General features: G+C 43.0%; 1 protein-coding gene across 1 annotated transcript; it reads left to right on the top strand.

Moving 5' to 3' along the window:
* The first annotated feature begins 17,375 nt into the window (after positions 1 to 17,375).
* On the top strand, positions 17,376 to 21,453 carry LOC127579046 (osteoclast stimulatory transmembrane protein-like). Its single transcript, XM_052031679.1, has 2 exons — positions 17,376 to 18,413; positions 21,007 to 21,453. The coding sequence occupies exons 1-2, from the start codon at positions 17,376 to 17,378 to the stop codon at positions 21,451 to 21,453; spliced, it is 1,485 nt and encodes a 494-aa protein (XP_051887639.1).
* The last annotated feature ends 1,318 nt before the right edge of the window (positions 21,454 to 22,771 follow it).

Below are 22,771 nucleotides of genomic sequence, written 5' to 3'. Positions count from 1 at the left end.
GGGATTGGGATCAAACCGTAGAATCTTCTGGTCTGTGAGATGTAGCAAAGTTTTAGATAAATCCATTGAAATATCTAATATGCCAAATGTAATTTAATAGCCAAAATTTCCTGTTACGTTTGTAAATTGAAAGGGAACTTTCATAAACCTCCACTATGCAAAAGTGTTCAAATGGATGAGTTTGGAATCACCTGCAGGAAGATCACCTGTACACATAGAATCAGCTTCTCAGTATCTGAGGATGGTACTGAGCACTCCTTCACCATTTTGTCCAACCTCGTTCTCACTCAGGCACTGCTATTCCACTTCCTCAACACGGTTGAGTGACAACTCACTCTGACTGAACATCAGGAGGACTGATACCTTCTTCGGTTCAGAAGATGCTGTTGCTTCCATCCGATGCCTCTGAATTCAGGCTAGACTGTGCAAATCTCACTTAAGTTTTGAAGCTCCGTTTTGAAGACCTTAATCATCACCAAGACTGCCAACTTTTACCTTACGGCCCATTTCTGCCCTGCCTTCTTTATTGAAATCATTATCCATGCAATCTCCTCAATGTCTCCAACATTTTCCGCATTTGCCTCTCATTCTCCACAAACCAGATAACCCCAAAACTCAACTCTCCTGCACACAGCCCTGTTTACAAGTTACCCACTTCCTCCCCTCATTCTGGCATACATTAGGCACTACATTCAATTTAAACGTCATCTTTCATGGCCTCCCCACACCCCACAGCACTGCTCAAACCCTTTACCCTAATCCTGCATCTCCACAAACACTCTTTGCTTCTCCAGCACTGACCTTTCAGTACACTTTCTCCTCCTTTTGTCCCATCAAAGATTGAAATGTTATTATCTGGAACTAACAAGAGAAGCCTTCTATATATCTCCCTCAGTTTCTCCACATGATTCCTTTGACCATTTCTATTTACATTTTTCTTTACCTTCACTATCTTCATTGCCACTACTGCTAAAATATGTTGGGAAGTTCCCTTGTTTAAAAGGTGCTATATAAATGCATTGTAAGCTTAAAAGTTGTAGCCTTACAAGCTTCTGCTGGAAGTTGAGTATTTTTATACAATCAAAGAAATCAACAGTTATATGTTCCATGACTGATTCTAAATCATATTTCTGACAGACTTTAGTTGCCCGATCCAGTTCCACATCTGCCTTTATCTGAACATAAGTCTTGCAATAGGAACACTGTGATCAAAGTACTTTTTAACTTTCCTCAATCTTTTTTCTCGCTGCTTGTTCAGATTTATTAATTTCTGTCTTCTAATTTCTGAATACTTGGGCAGATTTCTTTATGAATAGGAATGCATAAATGTCTCAGTTTAGTGATGTTTACCCATGACCAGCTGTTACAAAAGTCTCATTCATAAAGACTTGACTGATTACAATCAACCACTCTCACATTTTTCTAATATTATTATAATGGTGTTCAGAAGAAATGTAACCAGAATTTACAGGCAATTCAGCAAGTCCCAGCTGAGGCAGTGATTCTACACTGAATATACAGTGGAGACAGTCCATTTGGCACATAGCTCGTACCTCACTCAATTCTCCTTCTACCCGTCCTCACCTATAAATGTATATTCAATAATTTTAGACATTGGTGGATATGGGTCAGTGCAGGAAAATGGCACTGAGGTGAAAGATCAGCCATGATCACGTTCTACAGTGGAGTAAGCATGAGGGGGAAAATGGCCCACTCCTGCTTCTATTTCTTATATACTTATGTTTATAACTCATTACCTCCTCTTCCATAAGCTGGACTAGACCCCCTAGTCTTCACAACCTCCACATTCTCCTAACTCTCTGGCTAAAGATGTCTTTTCTGAACTACCACCTGATTCCTTGGTGCCTCTCTCGCATTGATGGTGTCTAATTTCATCTTTCCTACAGCTGGAAGAAGCTCTTGATACCTTCTCCTGGAACATTGCATAATTCCAAGGAGCAGAGCAGCACAGTTTGTTCATCCTTCCCTGATGTATACAACTTTGCAGATATTGAATGATTCTTCTTTACCTCATTTTCGCACCATCTCCAGTCTCTCTCCCTCTAACCTGTCCATTATACCATGACCAGCACTGCCTACAGTACTGCAAGTCGGCACTGATGAAGCATCGAAACAAATTTATCATAACTTTGCTGCTTTTCAATTCTATTCCCCTCGTAATAAACACACATCCTTGGTTTGGATATTTTAAACAGCCTTATTAACCTGTGTTATTAGTTCTACTAATTTGTGCATTAGTACTCCAGGATTCCTTTATTCCACCATCCTGTTTTCATCCTGACTCTCCAAGTAATGTGGCCTTTTACCAAAATGTAATACCTCATTCAAACCAGTGTTAAAATGTATTTTATTCCCGCTCTGCAAGTTTATTCACATCTTCTTTCAATTTGTTGTAACCCTCGCAGCTGTTGACTCTCTTTCTTCCCCTCCGCCATCAGAGTTCTGAACGGTCCATGAACCCATGAACACTACCTCATTATTCCTTTTTTTTTGCATTATTTATTTATTTTGTAATTATAGTAATTTTTATGTCTTTGCACTGTACTACTGCCGCAAAACAACAAATTTCACGTCATATAAGTCAGTGATAATAAACCCGATTCTGATTCTCAACAATTTGGTATTGTTTGGTATAACAATGGCATGGTAACGTAGCAGTTAGCACGACGCTATTACAGTGCCAGTGATCGGGGTTTGATTCCCGCCACTGTCTGTAAGGAGTTTGTACGTTCTCCTGTGTCTGCGTGGGTTTCCTCCGGGTGCTCTGGTTTCCTCCCATATTGCAAAGACGTACGGGTAGGTTAATTTGGGTTTAAAATGGGCGGCGTGGACTCGTTGGGCCGGAAGGGCCTGTTACCACGCTGTAAAATAAAACTAAAAAAAAAATTTGGTGTTTGCATCAATTTTTGGAATTATGCTTTTGGTTCCAATGTCTAAATCATTAATATATATTCTGGATAAGAGTAGTTCTAGAGAAACGAGTAGTTCCAGCATTGATCCTGGAAGAGCCCCACAATCCACTTTCTGCCCCTCTGAATATCTACCTCCTGCGCGCTCTCTCTGCTCCGTGTGTCGAAGGCAGCTGGTTATTCCTTCGGCACTGTTGGAGTGGTGTCAGCACCTTCCACTCGTGGCCCTCTGGCGCCACCTCATGTTCCAGTGTGGCACATTAATCATTGGAGAGGTATGGGGAAAAAAATGCAACTGTATCTTTCCATACATTTCAAAGGGAAGTGAAGGATGGCCTTGTACATATGAACTGCTCTTCACTTCATCAGATTCCGTAACAAATGGAGTGCCTTTTGCACAGTTTTACAATCACAGAGCCTCTCAGTTTAATTCCATTCTCACTCAGGGTCAGGACAGGAGCAGTCAGCATCAGCAAATGCTTCTTTCTTTCACCATGCAGTAAACTATGTTTAGGGATTGTTCCTCCATATGAAATGAATGGGCCATTTATCTACAAGTGCTGGCTGTCGCACTGCACTGCCTCAATACTTCAGATTGACCTAATACAGATCACAAGGTGCCCTTTCAAGCTTTTCCAGGTCACAAACTTTTATTCTCCTAAATGGGGTTGTAGTCCTATTAACTCAAAACACTCGATCCTATTCCAACTCAAAACTTTTATTCAGCAGAAGACATAAGAGGGGCAGCTGCCTTAAAGCTAGAGGGACCTTTCATTTTAATACCTCAAAGGTGATATTTAAAAGATCGAAGATGACCACACATAATACCTTCCACCCAGGAGGAAATAACTCACTCACTTCTGAGATGGGAAACTATTCTCGCTCTAGGTTTGGGGAGTTTCACGGCCGGATTTGAAATTTAATCTTGGTGCCAATTCCGGTACCTCTGGTCTCTTCCAGAGTCCCGTCAGTTTAGTCAGTAGATGCCCTGTAAATGGGAACAGTTCAGACAGACTTGATATGGGCAGGCACGGTTAGCGTAATGCTTTACAGCACTAGCGACCTGGGTTCAATTCCGGCCACTCTCTGTAAGGAGTTTGTACGTTCTCCATGTGTCTGCATGGGTTTCCTCTGGGTGATCCAGCTTCCTCCCACATTCCAAAGACGTAGGGGTTTGGAAGTTGTGGGCACGCTATGTTGGCGCTGGAAGCGTGGTGACACTTGAGGGCTGCACCGAGAATATTCCATGCAGAAAAGATGCATTTCACTGTGTGTTTTGATGTACATGTGACTAATAAAGATATCTTAATCATCTTAACCATTCATCACAGCTTTCTCACTGTAAGCTCAACCATAATACTCTGGTTTGTGCAAACCTTGCTTCTGTCTTGGTCCATCACAGTGGGATGATGACTCCCTGACCATGCAGTTGCTGCCAGAGATTCCAGCTCTGGTTGAAGATTGTTTCATATGCTTTCATACAACCACATCTCAGAAGATCTTTTCCTTGAAATAAAGAACTAAAATTCACTGATATTAAATTCCAGCTTACATGCAGGACAACCCAGACCACTTATGACAATGCTGCAGGAAAATATTACATATCCTTCCACTAAATAAGTACAATACCTCTTCAATAGGAGGCCCTCACCTCTCTTTGTGCCACGAACTCACAAGTTTCCTGTGGGTTTGTGACACACCCATTGGTCAGACCCCATTTGGAATATTGTGAGCAATTTTGGGCCCCGTATCTAAGGAAAGATGTGCTGACCCTGGAGACGGTCCAGAGGAGGTTCACAAGAATGATCCCAGGAATGAAAGACTTAATCTGTGAGGAGCGTTTGATGGCTCTGGGCCTGTACACAATGGAGTTCAGAAGGAGGTGGGGGGAATCTCATTGAAACCTACTGGATACTGAAAGGCCTAGACAGAGCGGACATGGAGAGGATGTTTCCATTAGTAGGAGAGTCTAGGATCTGAGGCACAGCCTCAGAATAAAGGGACATCCCATTAAAACTAAGATGAGGAGAAATTTCTTCAGCCAGAGGGTGGCGAATCTGTGGAATTCGTTGCCACAGACGGCTGTGGAGGCCAAGTCATTGGGTGTATTTAAGGCAGAGGTTCCTGACTGGTAAGGGGGGTTAAGGGTTACAGGAAGAAAGTGGGAGAATGGGGTTGAAAAAAATCAGCCATGATTGAATGGCGGAGCAGACTCGATGGGCCAAATGGCCTAATTCTGCTCCTATATCTTATGGTTTCAGACCCCAGAACCATTTTCAAAGCTCAACATCCCTGGAAATAATGTATCCAGCTGCTACTAGATTCACAATACACTCCAACTCCTGCCAAATAGATGACATGCACTCTGATCAGCTGACAGCCAATAAGCTTCTCCACTGGTCCAGTTGCAGTTGCTAAGCTATCATTATTGCTCATTGGCATCAGTGGGAAAGAGAAAGTGGGTGAGAATGAGGGCTGCCAGCTACCTAAGGTCTTTCTCCCAGCTTTCCTCAGGACTTCGCTGGAGATCTGTCTGTAATTCCCTAGAGACCTCAGGTCAGTCCCAGAACTAATGGACTCAGCACATGTTCTTCCTCTTTCATTTCCTCACAGCAGGTGAAATGTACCTTTGCTCCACACAAGAATGACCCCAGGAATGAAAGACTTAACCTATGAGGAGCATTTGATGTCTCTGGGTCTGACTTCAGAAGGATGAGGGGGGGATCTCATTGAAACCTACCAGATACTGAAAGGCCTGGACAGAGTGCACGTGGAGAGGATGTTTCCATTGGTCTAGGATCCAAGGGCACAACCAGACAAGCAGCACCCAGCCATTATAGCCACTTGCTCTTTGGAATAGGGTCACAGCCTCACAAATTGCATTGAACTTACAACACAGAAACAGACCTGTCGAAGTATTTACGCTGGGCCTCAGGATGTGCTTAGGTTATTTACATATCTTCCTTTGGAAACAATACTGAACACAAATAGATAAATCAAGAGGAGATTTTTATATCACCCACATGTCTGAATTAAATTTGGCAAGTCACATAATTAAGCCTGTTTCAACAGGCTCCCCTCTCTACAGTGTAAGGCAAGGTAAGTCAAATCAATACTTCCTCCTCCTTAGACAACAGATTTCTATAATATTGAAACAGAAACTATTTGTTGAAAATCCCAGTTCAATAACAATGCATTCTTAATATCTGTAAACAGCAACAGAGAAGAATCTTGCAAACTCTGACCTAATGCTATTCATTAAACTCTTCTGCACTTTGCCAAATGTCATCGGTCAAAGAATCAAAAAGTGCTAAATTCGGGAAATTTGAAATAAAAATAGAAAATGCTGGAAACACTCATCAGATTAGGCAACATCTAAAGGGAAAACCCACGTGCATCCATTCTCACTGGGCACAGGGATTTGAACAGTGGGCTAAGCAGGGAATTGATGCAAGGGAACAAGTCTGAGTTCCCATGTTGGACTCAATGGGTTATTAAAACAGGGCAAACAGCTCAGTGGAAAGCTGAGACACAAGGGATTCTGCAGATGCTGGAATCTGGAACAACACACACAAAACTCCACTGTCCGTAAGGATTTTGTACGTTCTCCCTGTGTCTGCATGGGTTTCCTCCGGGTGCTCTGGTTTCCTCCCACATTCCAAAGACGTATGGGTTAGGAAGTTGTGGGCGTGCTATGTTGGCACCGGAAGCGTGGCGACACTTGTAGGCTGCCCCCAGCACATTCTACGCAAAGATGCATTTCACTGTGTGTTTCGATGTACATGTGACTAATAAAGAAATCTTATAATCTTACCTTATGCTGGCAGAGCTCAGCAGGTCAGGCAGCGTCTATGGAGGGAAATAAACAGTCAACATTTCAGGTCGAGACCCCTCACCAGGACTGGAAAGGAAGAGGGCAGAAGCCAGAAGCAGAGTTTGCTCCTAAGCCAGAGATCAAAATGTTCACTACCAAAACAAAGTATGTACCAACGTAAATGCAGAAGACCTGCTCCACTGAGGCTATTTTCTAAGTTCTGAACTGCAGAACACTGAATGTAAAGATTGCCTGTTTGAAATGAGAGTCCAGTGTTGCTGGTTATTCTGGAACAAGCACAATAACAGAGTGGTAACTGTGTTATAGATTTTTCTTTCTTTTTTAAGGGGTCTGGCGCAATAGCTGCAAATGATTTAATTTTCCTTTCATTGGTCTAGAGTCAATTGGTTTCCCAGTGGGAAATGGAAGAGAAGATCATCCTGGCCTAATCCATGGAGGACTAACTGCAGAAGGAATTTTCATATCCATGTGTACAGGCAGCGCAGAAATACCCTGTGGATGCTTCTTTCCCCAAAGGGAGTTGGCGACAGGACCGGAAAGATTAAGTGTTTCTCTTTCCACAGATGCTGCTCGACCTGCTGAGTGTTTCCAGCATTTTCCATTTTTATTCCTGAATTTCCATCCTGAGCTTCCTTTTGTTTCCTTTAACTTGCGCCTCCTACGTTCCTGCACCCTCAGCCTGAGCCCAGCGGAAAGCTCCCACACCCGAGTCACAACAGAGTGGGTTCAGGTACTGCTCCAGACAATTGACCACATGATGTCACGCTGAGGTAATGCTGCAGTGTCAGCAGTGCCTTGCTCCTGATGAATCATCAACCCACGCTAAGGTGGACAGTTAAGATCACAGAGCATTTTGCAGAATATCCCAGCTCTCTGTCTACTAGTCCCCCAATCAACATCACTGCAACAGATTACCTGTTCATTATCAGACTGCTGTGTATAGGACCTTGTACAAACTGGTTGCCACTTTTCCAATACTACAATTGTGACTTCTTTTCAAAACCACTGTGAAGCAGTTTGAGTCACGCCAGGTCTTGAAATGGCCTGAATAACTGCAAGTCTGCAAGTTCTCTGCCATATTCAGATACCGGTGGAGACGCAGAAGATGCCTTGCTCTGGATAGCCTGGTTGACAGTTTTGTATCGTAAGTCTCTCCTTCAGGAAAGTACTTGTGGTGCTGGGATGGAGAGCGATGGGAAAGAGGTTTGAAAATAAACCTGATTCATAACTCACTTAGAGATGGCTTTTCAAACCTGACCATCTGGAAAATTAATTTGTGAGGTAAAGGACTTCAGAATGTGTCATCCGCCTTGCAGGAATGATGTGTGTGTGTGTGTGTGTGTCTGTGTGTGTATGCTTACATGTGTGTGTGCGCATGTGTGTGTGTGTATGCGTGCATGTGGGTGTGTGCTTGTGTGTGTTGTGTGTGCGTGCGTGCACATGTGTACACGTGTGCACATGTATATGTGTGTGTGTGTGCATGCATGCACTGTGTGTGTGTGTGTGTGTGTGTGTGTGTGTTTGTGTGTGTGTATCAGTAAACATACAGCAATGATACAGCAGGACATAGATCAGCTGGAAGGTTGGTTGGAGCGGTGGCAGGTGGAACTTAATCCAGACAAGTGCGAGGTAATGCACTTTGGGAGGTCAAATTCTGCTAGGACATACAGAGTAAATGGCAGGGACTTGAGAATTGCTGATATACAAGGGGATTTTAGGACCTTGGGGTACAAGTCCATAGCTCCCTGAAAGTGGAGCCACAGGTGGATAGGGTAGAGACAAAGGCATTTTGTGTGCTTGCCTTTTCATAGCCTGAGGCATCGGATATTAGAGTTGGGATGTCACGTTGCAATTGTACAAGAAGTTGGCTAGACTGCACTTAGAGTATTGTGCACAGTTCTAGTTGCCACACTGTAGGAAGGATATGGTAACAATAGAGAGAGTGCAGAAGGAATGTTGCCTGGAATGGGGGGCTTTACTTCTAAGAAGAGATTGAATAAACTGGGTTTATTCACGTTGGAAAGTAGGAGGCTGAGGAGTGATCTTATAGAGGTTTACAAAATTATGAAGGGCATAGATAGGATAGATAGTCAGAACTAAAGAATTGATCATTGACTTCAGAAAGGGGATGGAGGGTGAACATGTGCCAGTCTACATTGGCAGATTAGTGGCAGAGAGAGTCAGCAGCTTTAAATTTCTGGGCGTTTACGTATTGGATGACCTGTCCTGGGCTGTGCACATAGATGCAATCACAAGGAAGATGCACCAGCATCTTTACTTTCTTAGGAGATTAAGGAGGTTTGGCTTGTCACTGAACACTCTAACAAACCTCTACAGATTTACTGTTGAAAGTATCCTGACTGGTTGCATCATGGTCTGGTACGGCAATTTTGAATGCGTAGGAACATAAGAAGCTGCAGGGAGTAGTGGACTCTGTTCAATATATCACGGGCACATCCCTCCCCATCATCGGTAGTATCTTCAGGAGGTCCTGCCTCAAGAAGGCAACGTCCATCATCAAAGATCCCCACCATCCGGGCCATGCCATCTTTTCACAGCTACCATTGGGCAGGAGGTACAGAAGCCTGAAGTCCCACACCACTAGGTTCAAGAACAGTGACTTCCCTTCAACCATTCAGTTCTTGAACCAACCTGCACATCCCTAATCACTACCTCAATGTAGCAACACCATGACCATTTTGACCACTTTGCACTACAATGGACTTTGTTTTTTTTTTCTAATTGTGTTCTTTCTTGCATAATTATTTGTATAACATATGGATAATTTATGTTTTTCTTTTGAATGTTGTGTCTCTAATGCTATGTGCCTGTGATGCTGCTGCAAGTAAGTTTTTCATTGCACCTGTGCACATATGTACTTGTGCATATGACTTGACTCAAATCTATTTTCCCAGGACAGGGAGTCTGGAACCAGAAGGCAAAGGTTTAAGGTGAGAGAGGAGAAATTTAAAGGAGATATGAAGGGTAGGTTTTTCACACAGAGGGTGGTGAATATTTGGAAAAACTGCTAGAGGGGGGAGTAGTGGTAGATACTACTACAAGGTTTAAAAGGCATTTGGACAGATAAGAAGTAGAGGGATTCGGGATTAGCATAGTTGGGCATCATAGTCAGCATGGACAAGGTGGGCCATAAGGGCCTGTGTCTGTGCTGTACTTTTCTATGATTCTGTGAGAGGGAGGGGCATGGCGGGAGGAGGGCATGTAATGGAAGGAGGTCTGTATCCACAGAGATGGGAGTTGCTGGAGCAAAATGGAGCGAAGACACGTCTCAGTGTAAAGAGCAAAGCGCAAAGAGGAGCTGGAGGATCAGAGGGCACAGGGAGGTGCATTAGATGTCAGTAGAATTCTTTGAATCACAGAGGTTCTAGGTTGAAATCCCTTTTCCAGAGTCCCGAGCACAAACAGTAGCACTCCACTGCAAGACAGAGGAAAGCTCCACTGGTGGAAGCCCTCTCTTCCAATGAGCCCCTTCTCAATTACAACATCACATGTTGCATTTCTGAAGAGCAGAGAAACTGAACATTACGCAACAGATGATCTGGTATTTGCCGTGTTCCTGTTCGTGGGATCTTGCTGCAGATGCAATGACTGCTGTGTTTCCTACGTTTTAAAAGTACGTCACTGCCAGTAAAGCCCTTCAGGATTTCCTAAAATTACACCTTGTAAACTCAAGTCTTTCTGTAAGGCAGGAAAAGCAACAAGTCAAAAAGTTTAAACCAGTGGAGACAATGGAGAGATTTGACACTAAAATTGAGAATTTATAAATGAACACAAGGGAATCAGAGGAGGTTGGACAGGGAAAAATGATAGGAAACTGGGGCAGCCTGGAGTAACTACTGTGTGCAGACAGGGCTCTGATCTTCATTTGTTTGCTAACGCAGGTTGTGTAATACTGGGGTCAATTCAGATTTCTGAGGTAACAGCGCCCTCCAGTGTTACAGATTATTTTTGTTGCATATCAGACTTAAGGGGACAGATATTTTCTCCTTATTTAGTGATATCAGAATAAAGAAATGGGTAATTTAGTTGTTTGTAGACAGTCTACATAGAGTCTCCCACACACAGCCAAACCCAAAGGTGGAAAGTGCCTGTATGGAAGACCCCAGCAGGGGTGTGAAGCTGGTGATATTCCCCAAAACAGTCTCCTGTACCCATCAACATTTTCCTGATAATTAAACTAGGAAACTCATTGCCGGCTGGTAATAATTGATGGACTGAGATAACAAAGAGGAGAGTCACAGACAAGTAGTGTCTAATTTCATTTTGTTTACACTCTAATTCTACTGAATCCCACAAATAATGGTCACAAATTTGGCCCCGTAAAAGGCAGGACAAGCTTGAGCATGAGCTTCCCAATGCTCATCTCAGAAAAATGAGGCTATGCACACTTGCAGAAGGTCACTTCACTAAGGATAAATGCACAAACACTCTTCCAAAACCAGCATCTGTTAAATTCCTGCATGTGCATTTTAAAAATGTTTTAAATATCCTACTCCTGTGGCATTGCTCATTTCCAGTCTGGGTTCCAAAGTACAATTTCGATGAGTAGTTTCTGATTCTCTCTACTTCTCTAAGACTACTATCATTATACTCCTGTGATATGCTGGGCAAGTGGTCTACACAAACAAACCCTGATAATCATAACTCATCAGAACGATCAGAGAGTACTGCAATTTTAGGCTTCTGTTCAACGATTAACTTTCTTCCCTTCATTAAAATGGTGGGAGAGCTGCAGAGAATCCCATACCCAGCAAACCTTCCTGATGCTGCGGTTCTTATGAAAATGGGAAAATTGCACATCAGGGACCTTCAAGAGTGAAATTAGGAAATGTTTTTTCAGACTAATAGCCCTAGAAATTCAGAATTTACGCTCCAGTGCTGGATCCATTGAAACTTCAAGACGGGTAGTGTTAGATTTTTGCAAGGTAATCAAGAGAGAGTAAAGTTAAGGGCAATGAAAGGGCGAACTACAGATCTGATTGACTAGTAGATCAGATTTGATGGACTGAATGGCCTCCTCATTCCTGTTCCTTCCTCTTTCCCTTATATCCATGGGAATATTTTCATGCACATTCTGTTACAATTACAATAGAGCTCATACAGAGCTCTTTTAATGAAAATCACACCAGAGAGAGAGGAGTACCCAAGGATAAGCTGTAAAGTCTTAAAGGAGGAGAAAAAAAGTGTTTGAAGGGTTAAGGAATTAATTGCAGAGTGTGAGTTCCAAGCTGCTGATTATATAGGCTCCAAAGATGGGAAAGGAGGTTGCAAAAGAAGCCTCAAATCAGGGAGCAGAAAGTTGTGAATGAGATGTTGTCTGTTAGGGAAGAATTAGATTGTGAATGGATTCAGATAGAAAGATGAGAAATTTAATTTTGAGGTCATAGAGTCATACAGCACGGAAACAGGCCCTTCTGCCCAACTGGTCCATGCTGACCGAGATGCCTCATCCAAGCTTCTCCTTTTTGCTGGCGTTTGGCCCATAACCTTCTAAACTTTTCCAAGCCATTTACCTGTCGAATTGTCTTTTAAAAGTTGGTTTTGTACCTGCCTCAACCAATTCCACTGGCAGCTCATTCCATACACATACCACCCTTTGTGTAAAAAAGTTGCCCCTCAAGTTCCTATTAAATATTTCCCCCTCACCTTAAATCTATGCCGTCTAGTTCTTGATTTCCCCAACCCTGATACAAAGACTGAGTGCATTCACCCTGTCTATGTCCCTCATAGTGTTGGGAGACAGGAAGCAATTGATAACTAACCTTTTGTTGTTTTTTTAATGATGGTTAGAAATTAAAAGAAGGGGGAAAATTATCATTCTAGACATGTGAGACTTGGAAAATAGACTATCACACTCACACCCCAGTTTTAATAACTCTCACCCACATCCCCAACTGGCCTTGAGAAACATTATGTGCCAGACGTGGCAATCACACTAATGTTCATCAGTGCACACACAACACAATGCAGAGATTATGCAGCACCACAAATGCAGGACCCTCCTCAAATGCTGGATGTATCTGAATTGCAGCTTATAAATGGCAAATACATTCTGCTTCCAGAGACTCATGGCACAAACAGGGGGATCTGATTCAATTTGGACTTATGTAAAAACAGAAAATGCTGGAAATACTCAACAGGTCCCTGAAACCTTTGACTTGAAACATTAACAGAGACACAAGGAGCAATACACAAAAAGTGCTGGAGGTACTCAGCAGGTCAGGCGGCATCCTTGGAGGGAAATAAACAGTCGACATTTCAGGCCAAGACCCTTCATGGGGACTGGAAAGGAAGAGGGCAGAAGCCTGAATGGGGGGGGAGGGAGAGGAGCACCCGCAGGCAGGGGATAGGTGAGTTCAGGAGAGTGGGCTTCTTTTTCTTTCCCACCCCCCCACTTCCCTTATTCCCATGGCTCCCTTCCTCGCCTTGATGACCTGCCCATCTCCTCTCCTCCCCTTCCCCATCCTTTATTCCATGATCCACTGCCCTCTCCTACCAGATTCCTCCTTCTTCAGCCCTCAGCTTCTTCTACCGATCACCTCTCAGCTTATTACGTCTTCTCCCCCTCCCACTACCTTCCCCCTCTCACCTGGACTCACGTATCACCTGATCTCACCTATCCCCAGCCTGTGCTCCTCCCCCTCCCCCGACCTTATTCTGGCTTCTGCCCTCTTCCTTTCCAGTCCTGATGAAGGGTCTCGCCCCGAAACGTCGACTGTTTATTTCCCTCCACGGATGCCACCTGACCTGCTGAGTTCCTCCAGCACTTTTTGTGTATTACTTGAAACATTAACTCTGCTTCTCTTCCCACAGATGTAGCCTGACCTGCTGAGTCTTTCCTGCATTTCCTGTTTTTATTTTAGATTTGCAGCATCTGCAGTTTTTGTTTTTTTTTGCTTTTCACTCAATTGCACCTATGTCGGTTTTTAACAGTCAGACTTTTATTAAAATCTCAACCCCATCTCTGCAGATATAATTGCAGCGCTGAGCCACACACACACCAGCAGTCAATCTGCATTGATAAACTTATCTCAGCCGAGGGAAGGCCAGTCTTTTGTTTCTTTATTTGCCCCATAACCACCCATTTGTCTTGTACCATCATCCCTTTTGGTTTTTGACCTCACCCCTATCACTGCTCTTCCATTTCTCTCTTCACTCTCTGCATCTTCAAATTTGTTTCCTCTCCAATTTTTTTTTTCCATTTTTACTGGAAGGTTATTGACCCAAAATGTTAATTCTGTATCTCTTTCCACAGATGCTGCCTGGCTTAGAGTGTAGGTCCAGAACTCCCAGGCTTTAAATTATGTACAGGCGACCCCTGTGTTATGGACGGTTTCTGTGGAAAACTGCCTGTATTGTGATTTTCTGCAACACGAATCCCCTTTTCCCATTCGGTAGTGTAGCAGTTAGCGTAACGCTTTACAGCGCCAGCGACCCAGGTTCAATTCCGGCCGCTGTCTGTAAGGAGTTTGTACGTTCTCCCCGTGTCTACGTGGGTTTCCTCCAGGTGCTCCGGTTTCCTCCCACATTCCAAAGACGTACGGGTTAGGAAGTTGTGGGCATGCTATGTTGGCGCCGGAAACGTGGTGACACTTGCGGGCTGCCCCCAGAACACACTGTGCAAAAAGATGAATTTCACTGTGTGTTTCGATGTACATGTGACTAATAAAGATATCTTATTTTATAAGTGGAGATATTTTCCTACGAAAGTCCCTCCTTTGCCACACCCTCTCCAGTATATGGACATGTGAAGGGATGTCTCAGAGTACAGCGCTGATGCAGTCGTCATCTGCAAGGCATTTTCCCTGACACTCCAGGCTCATGGATCAGGAAAGGATTTAAGATATGCTTATTATGTTTATTAACATAGCATGTTTACCAACATAGCATGCCCACAACTTCTGAATCCATACATCTTTGGAATGTGGGAGGAAACCGGAGCACCCAGAGGAAACCCACGCAGACACGGGGAGAATGTACAAACTCCTTACAGACAGTGGCCAGAATTGAACCTGGGTTGCCGGTGCTGTAAAGCGTTACGCTAACCACTACCCTACCGTGCCTGCCCGCATGGATTTAGAAAGTGGAGATGTCAGGGAGGGTTGAGAATCGGAGTTCATGGGACAAACGTGGGGGTGGAAGGAGTTCAGGGAAATAATGGGTTAAAGCACAGTGACTCAGTGGAAGTGGAGTAAAGGCTGAGGGATTACCTGTAGGAGGTGGTCCCACAATGCAGTGTATCAGAGAAAGCACCTTGCAGTTGAAGAGTACAGCAGTGCTGCACTCCGAGGTACCTGCCCAGACTGTCGAGGGTGTGGCAAAGGAGGGACTTGGCTGTGACTACCAATCCACTCAATGCACTGAATCATTTCCCAATCTTACTGTATTGAGTGACTAAAACTAAAAATTGACAACATTTGTTGCTCCTTTCACATTTTGTGTTTATTTTCTCACCACATAAATTACGTAAGAGCGAATTTTATTCCCCATCTCAAATTTTTGAGTGGTGATTTGTGAATTCCATAAGGGTGAATTTCCATAACCCGAGTGTCTGTAATCTGGGAGTCGCCTGTATGATAAATCAGATATTGAACAAAATTTGAATAAACCACTATCTTTAAATACTGCTTGAGGCTCAGTAACCAAAGATAAGAAAGGGATTTTTTTCACTAAAAATTAAAGTGTTTTCATTCCGGTTTGGGAAGAAAACATCTGATGATGTGATATCCATCCAGTATATATTACCATTACTCAAAAAAAAACAAACCCATTGCTTCACTTTGTCACTTGGACAGAGATTGGAACGTAAGTGACACTTTTTAAGACTCTGCTAAATAATGATTTTTATTTAAAGTTGCTTTTAAGATGGGTTAATTGGCAGCTATTTATTTATGGTCCAGAGGAGGGATGTATTACAGAAGCATGCTTAACTCTGAAATCCCTGTAATACAATTAGTCCAATAATATGTATTATGTAGATGAAAAACACTATGATGCTGGAGGAACTCAGCATCTAGCATCATAGTGTTTTTCATCTAGATTCCAGCATCTGCTGTCCTTTGTTTCTCTTGTATCATGTAGATAACTGTTAATGAAAATAAGAGAAAACTATCAAGGCTGTATCATCGTTAATATTAACTCAGTGTTTCTCTCCCGACAGACACTGCCTGATATGCCGGGCATTTCCAGCATACTCCTTCTGGTTTCAGGTTCAGCTATAATAGGGCAGGCACGGCAGTGTAGTGGTTAGCATGACGTTATTACAGTACAAGCAATCGGGCTTCAATTCCCATCGCTGTCTGTAAGGAGTTTGTACATTCTCCCCGTGTCTGCTTGGGTTTTCTCTGGGTGCTCCGGTTTCCTCCCACATTCCAAAGATGTATGGGTAGGTTAACATGGGTTTAAGTGGGCGGCGCGGGCTCGTTGGGCCTGAAGGACCTGTTACCAAACTGTATAAATAAAGTTTTAATATCCCTGATCTGCATTTCAGGATTTTAATATGTCCCTCTAAATACCTCATTCATCTATTAACCAGATGGCTCCAAAACCATTGGAATCACCTGGAAAACCTCAGAACCAGGTTCAGTCCTGACCTCTGGTGCTGTTGTTATGGAGTTTACACATTCTCCCCTGTGACCATGTGGATTGCCTCTGGGCACTCCAGTTTCTTCACACATCCCAGATTCGTGCGGGTTGGTAGGTTAACTTAGACCCTGTAATTACCCCTAGTATGTAGGTGGGTGGTAGAATCTGGGAGAGTTGATGGGAATGTTAATGTAGGATTAGTGTGAGATGGGTTCTTGATGGTCAGTGCAGACCTCTTTGGCTGAAGGGCCTATTCTGGTGCTGTATGACTCTGTGGTCTTGCCTGTGACCAAATGCTATATACTTCTGGCAGGTCAGAGATTGATGCCTGTAATCGAGAGCAGTCCACTGTGCCAGTCACATTTTGGCCACCCTAGCAAACCAAGAAATGGGTGACAGTCAATGATGGGAGGACTTATGTGATCCACATACACAAGTGCAGCACACATGAGAGCTATGTTGCCACAAGGAATGTGATAAAGCAAATCAATGGCATGGTCAGACAAAGATTCCACTGCCGAGACTTCTCTTCAGGAGCTCTTGCTTCTTGCTTGTGCAGATCTCAAGACTCACTGTGATCTACTACAAACTGCTCAACCTTGCCATTACTACCAATGCAATAATGACCAGATAATCTCTTTTAACGGGTGTTGCTTGTGGGCTACGTATTGACTCAGATAATATCTCCCCTCTTCGTCTTCAACATAGTATCATGGGATCATTTGTGTCCACCTCTGAAGGAGAATGGTTCCTCTGTCTAACATCGCATCAGAAAGATGGCACTTTACACAGTGCATGCTCCTTCAACACTGTGTTGGAGTGTAGCCTAGATTTAATTCTCAGGTCTCTGAAGTGGAATTAACCTTCAGAGGCAAGAGGGCAGAGATGATATTTCTGATGGCATCCAAAACCAAATATTTGTTACAATAGTTGATGTCCATTTCATTTTAATGCCCACATATAACCAGAAATAATGTGCTTTCTTTCTCCTTGCAGTCTACAAGATGCCTACCTGCATAAACTGTGCCAATTCTTTGCACACTTGGAAAGTCAATGTACAACGCCAGCCGAGTTATATTTGGTCTATCTTTTCCAAGCCCACTCCACGCAATGTTAAAGAGCTTTTCATCCTGTTACTTTTCTGTCTGAGTATCGCTGGAGCTGCTGGAAGTTCTTTGTTTTACTGGATGTCTCATACACTCCAATTCAAGGAGGACGTGTCTGGTATATTTAGGGGTAGCTTCACCGCTGTTCTTCTGGTGCTCCTCTTTCTGGTGCATCCTGTCCGGTGTCTATTCACTCTGATAATACCTACATTGATCACCCAACAGGGGCAAAAGATACTTCTATCTGGATGCTGTTTACTCATTGTAACAAATATAATTCCAAACATAATTCAAAATATCAAAATGGTGCTGGAAGTAAACCAATGCATTATGTGGAGTACCACAGAAGGTATCTTAAACTTTGTACAGTTTGCCCCTGACAAAATGCTTACAGAGGGAATGAGCAGCATGGCCAGATTTATTACATCAGCATTCATAAAAATACAAAGCTCTTCTACAAAAACAAATCTTGAACGTGTAAGAAATAATTTGACAAGCATTGGCCATAAGATAAACAGAGATTTTCACGGCATACAAGTGTGGATGGATCAAGTCACACTGGTGTTAAACAGAGCTCTTGCTGTCATTTTCTTCATTTATATGATTGTAACATCAGCCTGGTATCTCACTCACTATCTGACAGATCTAGATTTTGACAACAGATACTCTCGGAGGAGGTTGGAGAAACTGGCCAAGAGCAGAACCACTGATTGTGCCGAGATTAGGGCTGTGGCTGAAAAGTTAACAAAAAGAACGGGACTCAAATTGTCTGAAAAGGAAAAGAAGAAATGTCTGATAAATGTTGCAATGATCACCACCTACCTGTTACTCTCTGCGGTTGTTGTAGCAGCAGACTATGGCATCTTCTACCTCACAGGAAGCCTCCTAGAATGGACAGAGAATGCTCCTCCCATTCCTATAACCATTGATTTCCAAGTAAGTTAAAGGATAAAGTGAAATCAAAGTTTAAGTGACAGCTTTTGGTTTATATTCTAACTGTTTCTTGATTGATGATCAATCATGGTGCTGGAAAATGCCCTTTAAGTTATTTAGCCAAATATATTAGGTAAAGTGTGTGGATAGAGCCATGCAACACAGAAACAGGCCCTTTGACCCATCATCTCCATGCTGACCTTTTTTGCCCATTTACACTAACCCGATTTGCCCGCAAAAGGACCATATACTTCTATACCTTGTCTATTCAAGTACCTGTCTAAAGTGCCTCTTAACATAGTGATTATATCTGATTCCTCCATGTCTTAGCAAGCTCTTTTTCTAAAATTGGTAATACTGTCAGAATTTCCTTGCTATAGATGGTTAATAATCAACCAAATGGTGTCCTTAACATGTTTAAATAAGAGAGAGGACATTTCCTTTGTATAGCAGTTAATTACTCAAAGCAGTTTACAATGAGAACTCTGTAATATCGTCCATACCATCTTTGCTTACACAGCTAGTTTTTTTCCTGGAACCTTCAGCACCTCAGTGCTGCACCTAGTCCAAAGGTTTATGATTCATACCATCAGTAATGACTCATTAATCTCCTTTTAGTTGTGTTGGCTAGGACAAGAGTATTGACCGTCTCAGATCTTCTCTTACTACTGTGTTCCTAATATCCTTCTGGACCAATGATGAAAGGTAAATGCACAAGTGTGATACCACTGCTAAAACCTGCTACCTGTAACAATGCCACACTCCTTCAGCTTTGCAACTAAGAGTCAGCCAAGTTACAGTACCAGTCAATACACAAAAAGCTGGAGGAACTCAGGCAGCATCTACGGATGGAAATGGACAGTCAATGTTTCGGGTCGAGACCCTTCATCTGGACTGAAAGAGGGGAGATAGCCAGTATAAAAAGATGGGGGAAGGGGAGAGCAAGAGCTGGCAGATGATAGGTGGATCCAGCAGAGAGGGGTGATAGGCAGGTGGGGGAAGAGAGAGAGAGAATGAAGTAATATGCTGGGAGGTGATGGGTGGAAGTGACAAAGGGCTGAAGAAGATGGAATTTGATAGGAGAGGATGGTGGACCATGGACTAAAGGGAAGGAGGTGGGGAGGGGAACCGGAGGGAGGAGTGTGTGGGTGGTGGGCAGATGGAGAGAGTGGCAGAGGGGAAAGAGAAGGGGTGATGGGAACCGGTGGAATAAGGGAAAAAGAAAGGGGTCAGAGGGGAGTAGTTACCGGAAATTAGAGAAATCAATGTTCATGCCATCAGGTTGGAGACTACCAGTTACTGGTCAGTTCTGATCCACCTGTGACATTGTTTCAGTCTTTCTCTCACCATGGATGCTATCTATCCATTGATTACTTCCAGCATTCCCCTCTTTTTCAGGGCTTCCAATGACCTGTGTTCCGCATCTCATGATTCCAACAAGTATTTTTCTCGCTACTTCATTCATTCAGCTACCTCTATTTACCTTCCTCTAGGAAGATGGCAGGCACAGTAGTGTAGCGGTTAGCATAATGCTTTACAGCGCCAGTGACCCGGGTTCAATTTCAGCCACTGTCTGTAAGGGGTTTGTACGTTCTCCCCGAGTCTGCATGGGTTTCCTCTGGGTGCTCCAGTTACCTCCCACATTCCAAAGACGTACGGGTTAGGAAGTTGTGGGCATGCTATGTTGGCGCTGGAAGCATGGCGACACTTGCGGGCTGCCCCCAGAACACTTTATGCAAAAGATGCATTTCACTGTGTGTTCCGATGTACATGTTACTAATAAAGATATCTTATATTATTTTATATGTAAAAAGATATGTGTTCACTGGGACAACCTTCACATCCACTCTATCATTGTTCTCTCCAGCCCTATTCCTCTCTGCAACCTAAAACATACATCTTTTTATTAGGGTTATTGATTAGGGTTATTTATTAGGGTTTTATAAGGGTTATTGACCCGAAACATTAATCCTGCTTCTATCTCCACTGATGCTCACTGACCTGCTGAGTATATCCAGCACTTGCCATTTCCTTTCAGCCTAACATCAAGACATCTTTATTAGTCACATGTACAGTGAAATGCACCTTTTGCGTAGTGTTCTGGAGGCAGCCCGCAAGTGTTGCCACGTTTCCAGCGCCAACATAGCGCGCCCACAACTTCCTAACCCGTATGTCTTTGGAATGTAGAAAGAAACCATAGCACCTGGAGGAAACCCACGCAGACACAGGGAGAACGTGCAAACTCCTTACAGTGGCCAGAGTTGAACCCGGGTCGCTGGTGCTGTGATAGAGTTATGCTCACCGCTACACTACCGTGCCTGCCCTTAGGAATAGTAAAGGGAGAAAAATAACTGATGGGAGTTGTCTATAGGCCACCAAATAATAACATTATAGTGGCACAGGCAATAAGCCAAGGGAGAGTCAAGATAGTCGAAGCCATGAAGGGGATTGAAAATCAGGATGAGAATATCATAATTGAGATCAGCGGAAAGTGATGCATGAATGAGTTGTTGCAAATTGGGACATATACTTAGGTTCTGTTGTTTTATGATATTGTATCCACTTTAAGAGTGTTGTATTTTCCTTTGTTGTTCAGTTTTTAGGTGTAAATGTTTGGAGTTTTCCCTGGCAATACACACTGATACCTGCTCAATGTGTGAAGCAGCCAGTTCCTCCAGCCTCCAAGGGAATATATATTACTGGTGGCCTATTCATTATGACTTATTTCATGGCAGTGTTAGATGCTTATGCAGTCCGCATACGCAGAAAAGTTGCGGCCTCGTTTTTTTGGAAGGTGGAAGAAGAAAGGATTTGTTATTTCTACCAGAAGATTTCAGAGAAATATGTAAAAGAAGACAATGGAGAGTGTTTAAGCACAGATGACCTCTTGAAGAAAGATTCCCGCCAGAGAGGAAGTGCTGAGCAGGAAGCTCATGTGCCTCCACAAGGAGGGCAGGAGAACAACAGAACAACTGGGGCTTGTTGCCTCTGCCCCTGCTCCCGCCCCCAACCCACTGAGTTCCTCCAGCAGATTGTTTATTAACTCAAGCACGAATTTTAAATACCTAACCACAGGGCAGCGCTCTCTAAACAGGATAATGTGGGAAATGAGAGGAGAAAGCAAGGAAGGTGAATTTTTAAAAAGGTGATGAAATTCTATTGAGCAATGTACTGTCAAAGATGAAGAACCATCAAACATTAACAACTCTGAACAGTAGTAATACCATGCAGTTTTGTTGTAATACAATAATGTCTTGAATTATCATAGTTATAATCCTTGATTGAGCTTGTTTATAAGCAACTCGATTGCCACGTGAACAATTTGTCGGTGGCACAAGTTTTGCTCGTGGAGATTTTTGAATATGCATTTCATTTGACATGTGCCAGAATGTAACTGAGAAGACTTGGTACTGGGAGAGCTAGAACCAGTTATATGTGCATGTTGCATCTTCCAGGAAGATTTGTTTTATTTAACAAATTGCATTAAAGTTACATAGTCAAAGCCCATAAATCCAGCCATGTTATTTAGATTTGAGCAATTAATTTAAAAAGTTGCATCATTTCCCATTAATTTATTTTTGCCCTCTATTTTTCACAAATAGGATTGCAACATCATGAGATACCCCATCTCCCCTCACACACACTATCATCAAAATAATATGTTTTGCTTGCTTACCCTTAACATAGCTCGATGTTTTTTCAAACATGTTGCAAGTGTGGATATTCTCACAGCTACGATATTCATGCAACTAATCCAGGTAACATTCGAGCCAATGGACATCATCTACAGGGGAAACTAAACAATGGTTTTGCCATAGAATGCAATGGAAAAGTAGGGTCTACTTGGAGATACAAATGTGACTTGCCACTGGACCAAGACTATGAGGTCTCGAGTTAGTTTAGGTCCAGGAAGGACCAGATAACCAAGAGTGTGCAAGATTTTAGTAAATGCAACTAACTAGCATCATTGATAATCTTGAATTTCTTTAATGATTAAGAATAGACTGGGGCTAGCACTTGAGAAGAATGGATTTTACTATCTTATAATTCAAGTTCTTTACTGGTGTTTGTGATCTCACTTCTCTTGCACTATGTCAGGTGATTATTTATGTCTTCCCAGCTTATGCCAGTCCTCAACTCTTAGCTGAAATCTGCCTCTTACTTCCTGTGGTCATAGAACATAGAACAGTACAGCACAGGAACAGGCCCTTCGGCCCACAATGTTGTGCTGAACCAATTACATTAGTAATAAAATGCCCAACTAAACTAATCCCTTCTCTTTACACAATGTCCACATCCTATCATTCCCCTCACATTCATGTGCCTATCTAAGAGCTTCTTGAGTGCTCCTATCGTATTTG

Source organism: Pristis pectinata, chromosome 16 (genome assembly GCF_009764475.1).
Source record: "Pristis pectinata isolate sPriPec2 chromosome 16, sPriPec2.1.pri, whole genome shotgun sequence".
Taxonomy (NCBI): domain Eukaryota; kingdom Metazoa; phylum Chordata; class Chondrichthyes; order Rhinopristiformes; family Pristidae; genus Pristis; species Pristis pectinata.
Note: the sequence above shows the minus strand (reverse complement) of the source record. Positions and strands in the feature narration are given on the sequence as shown.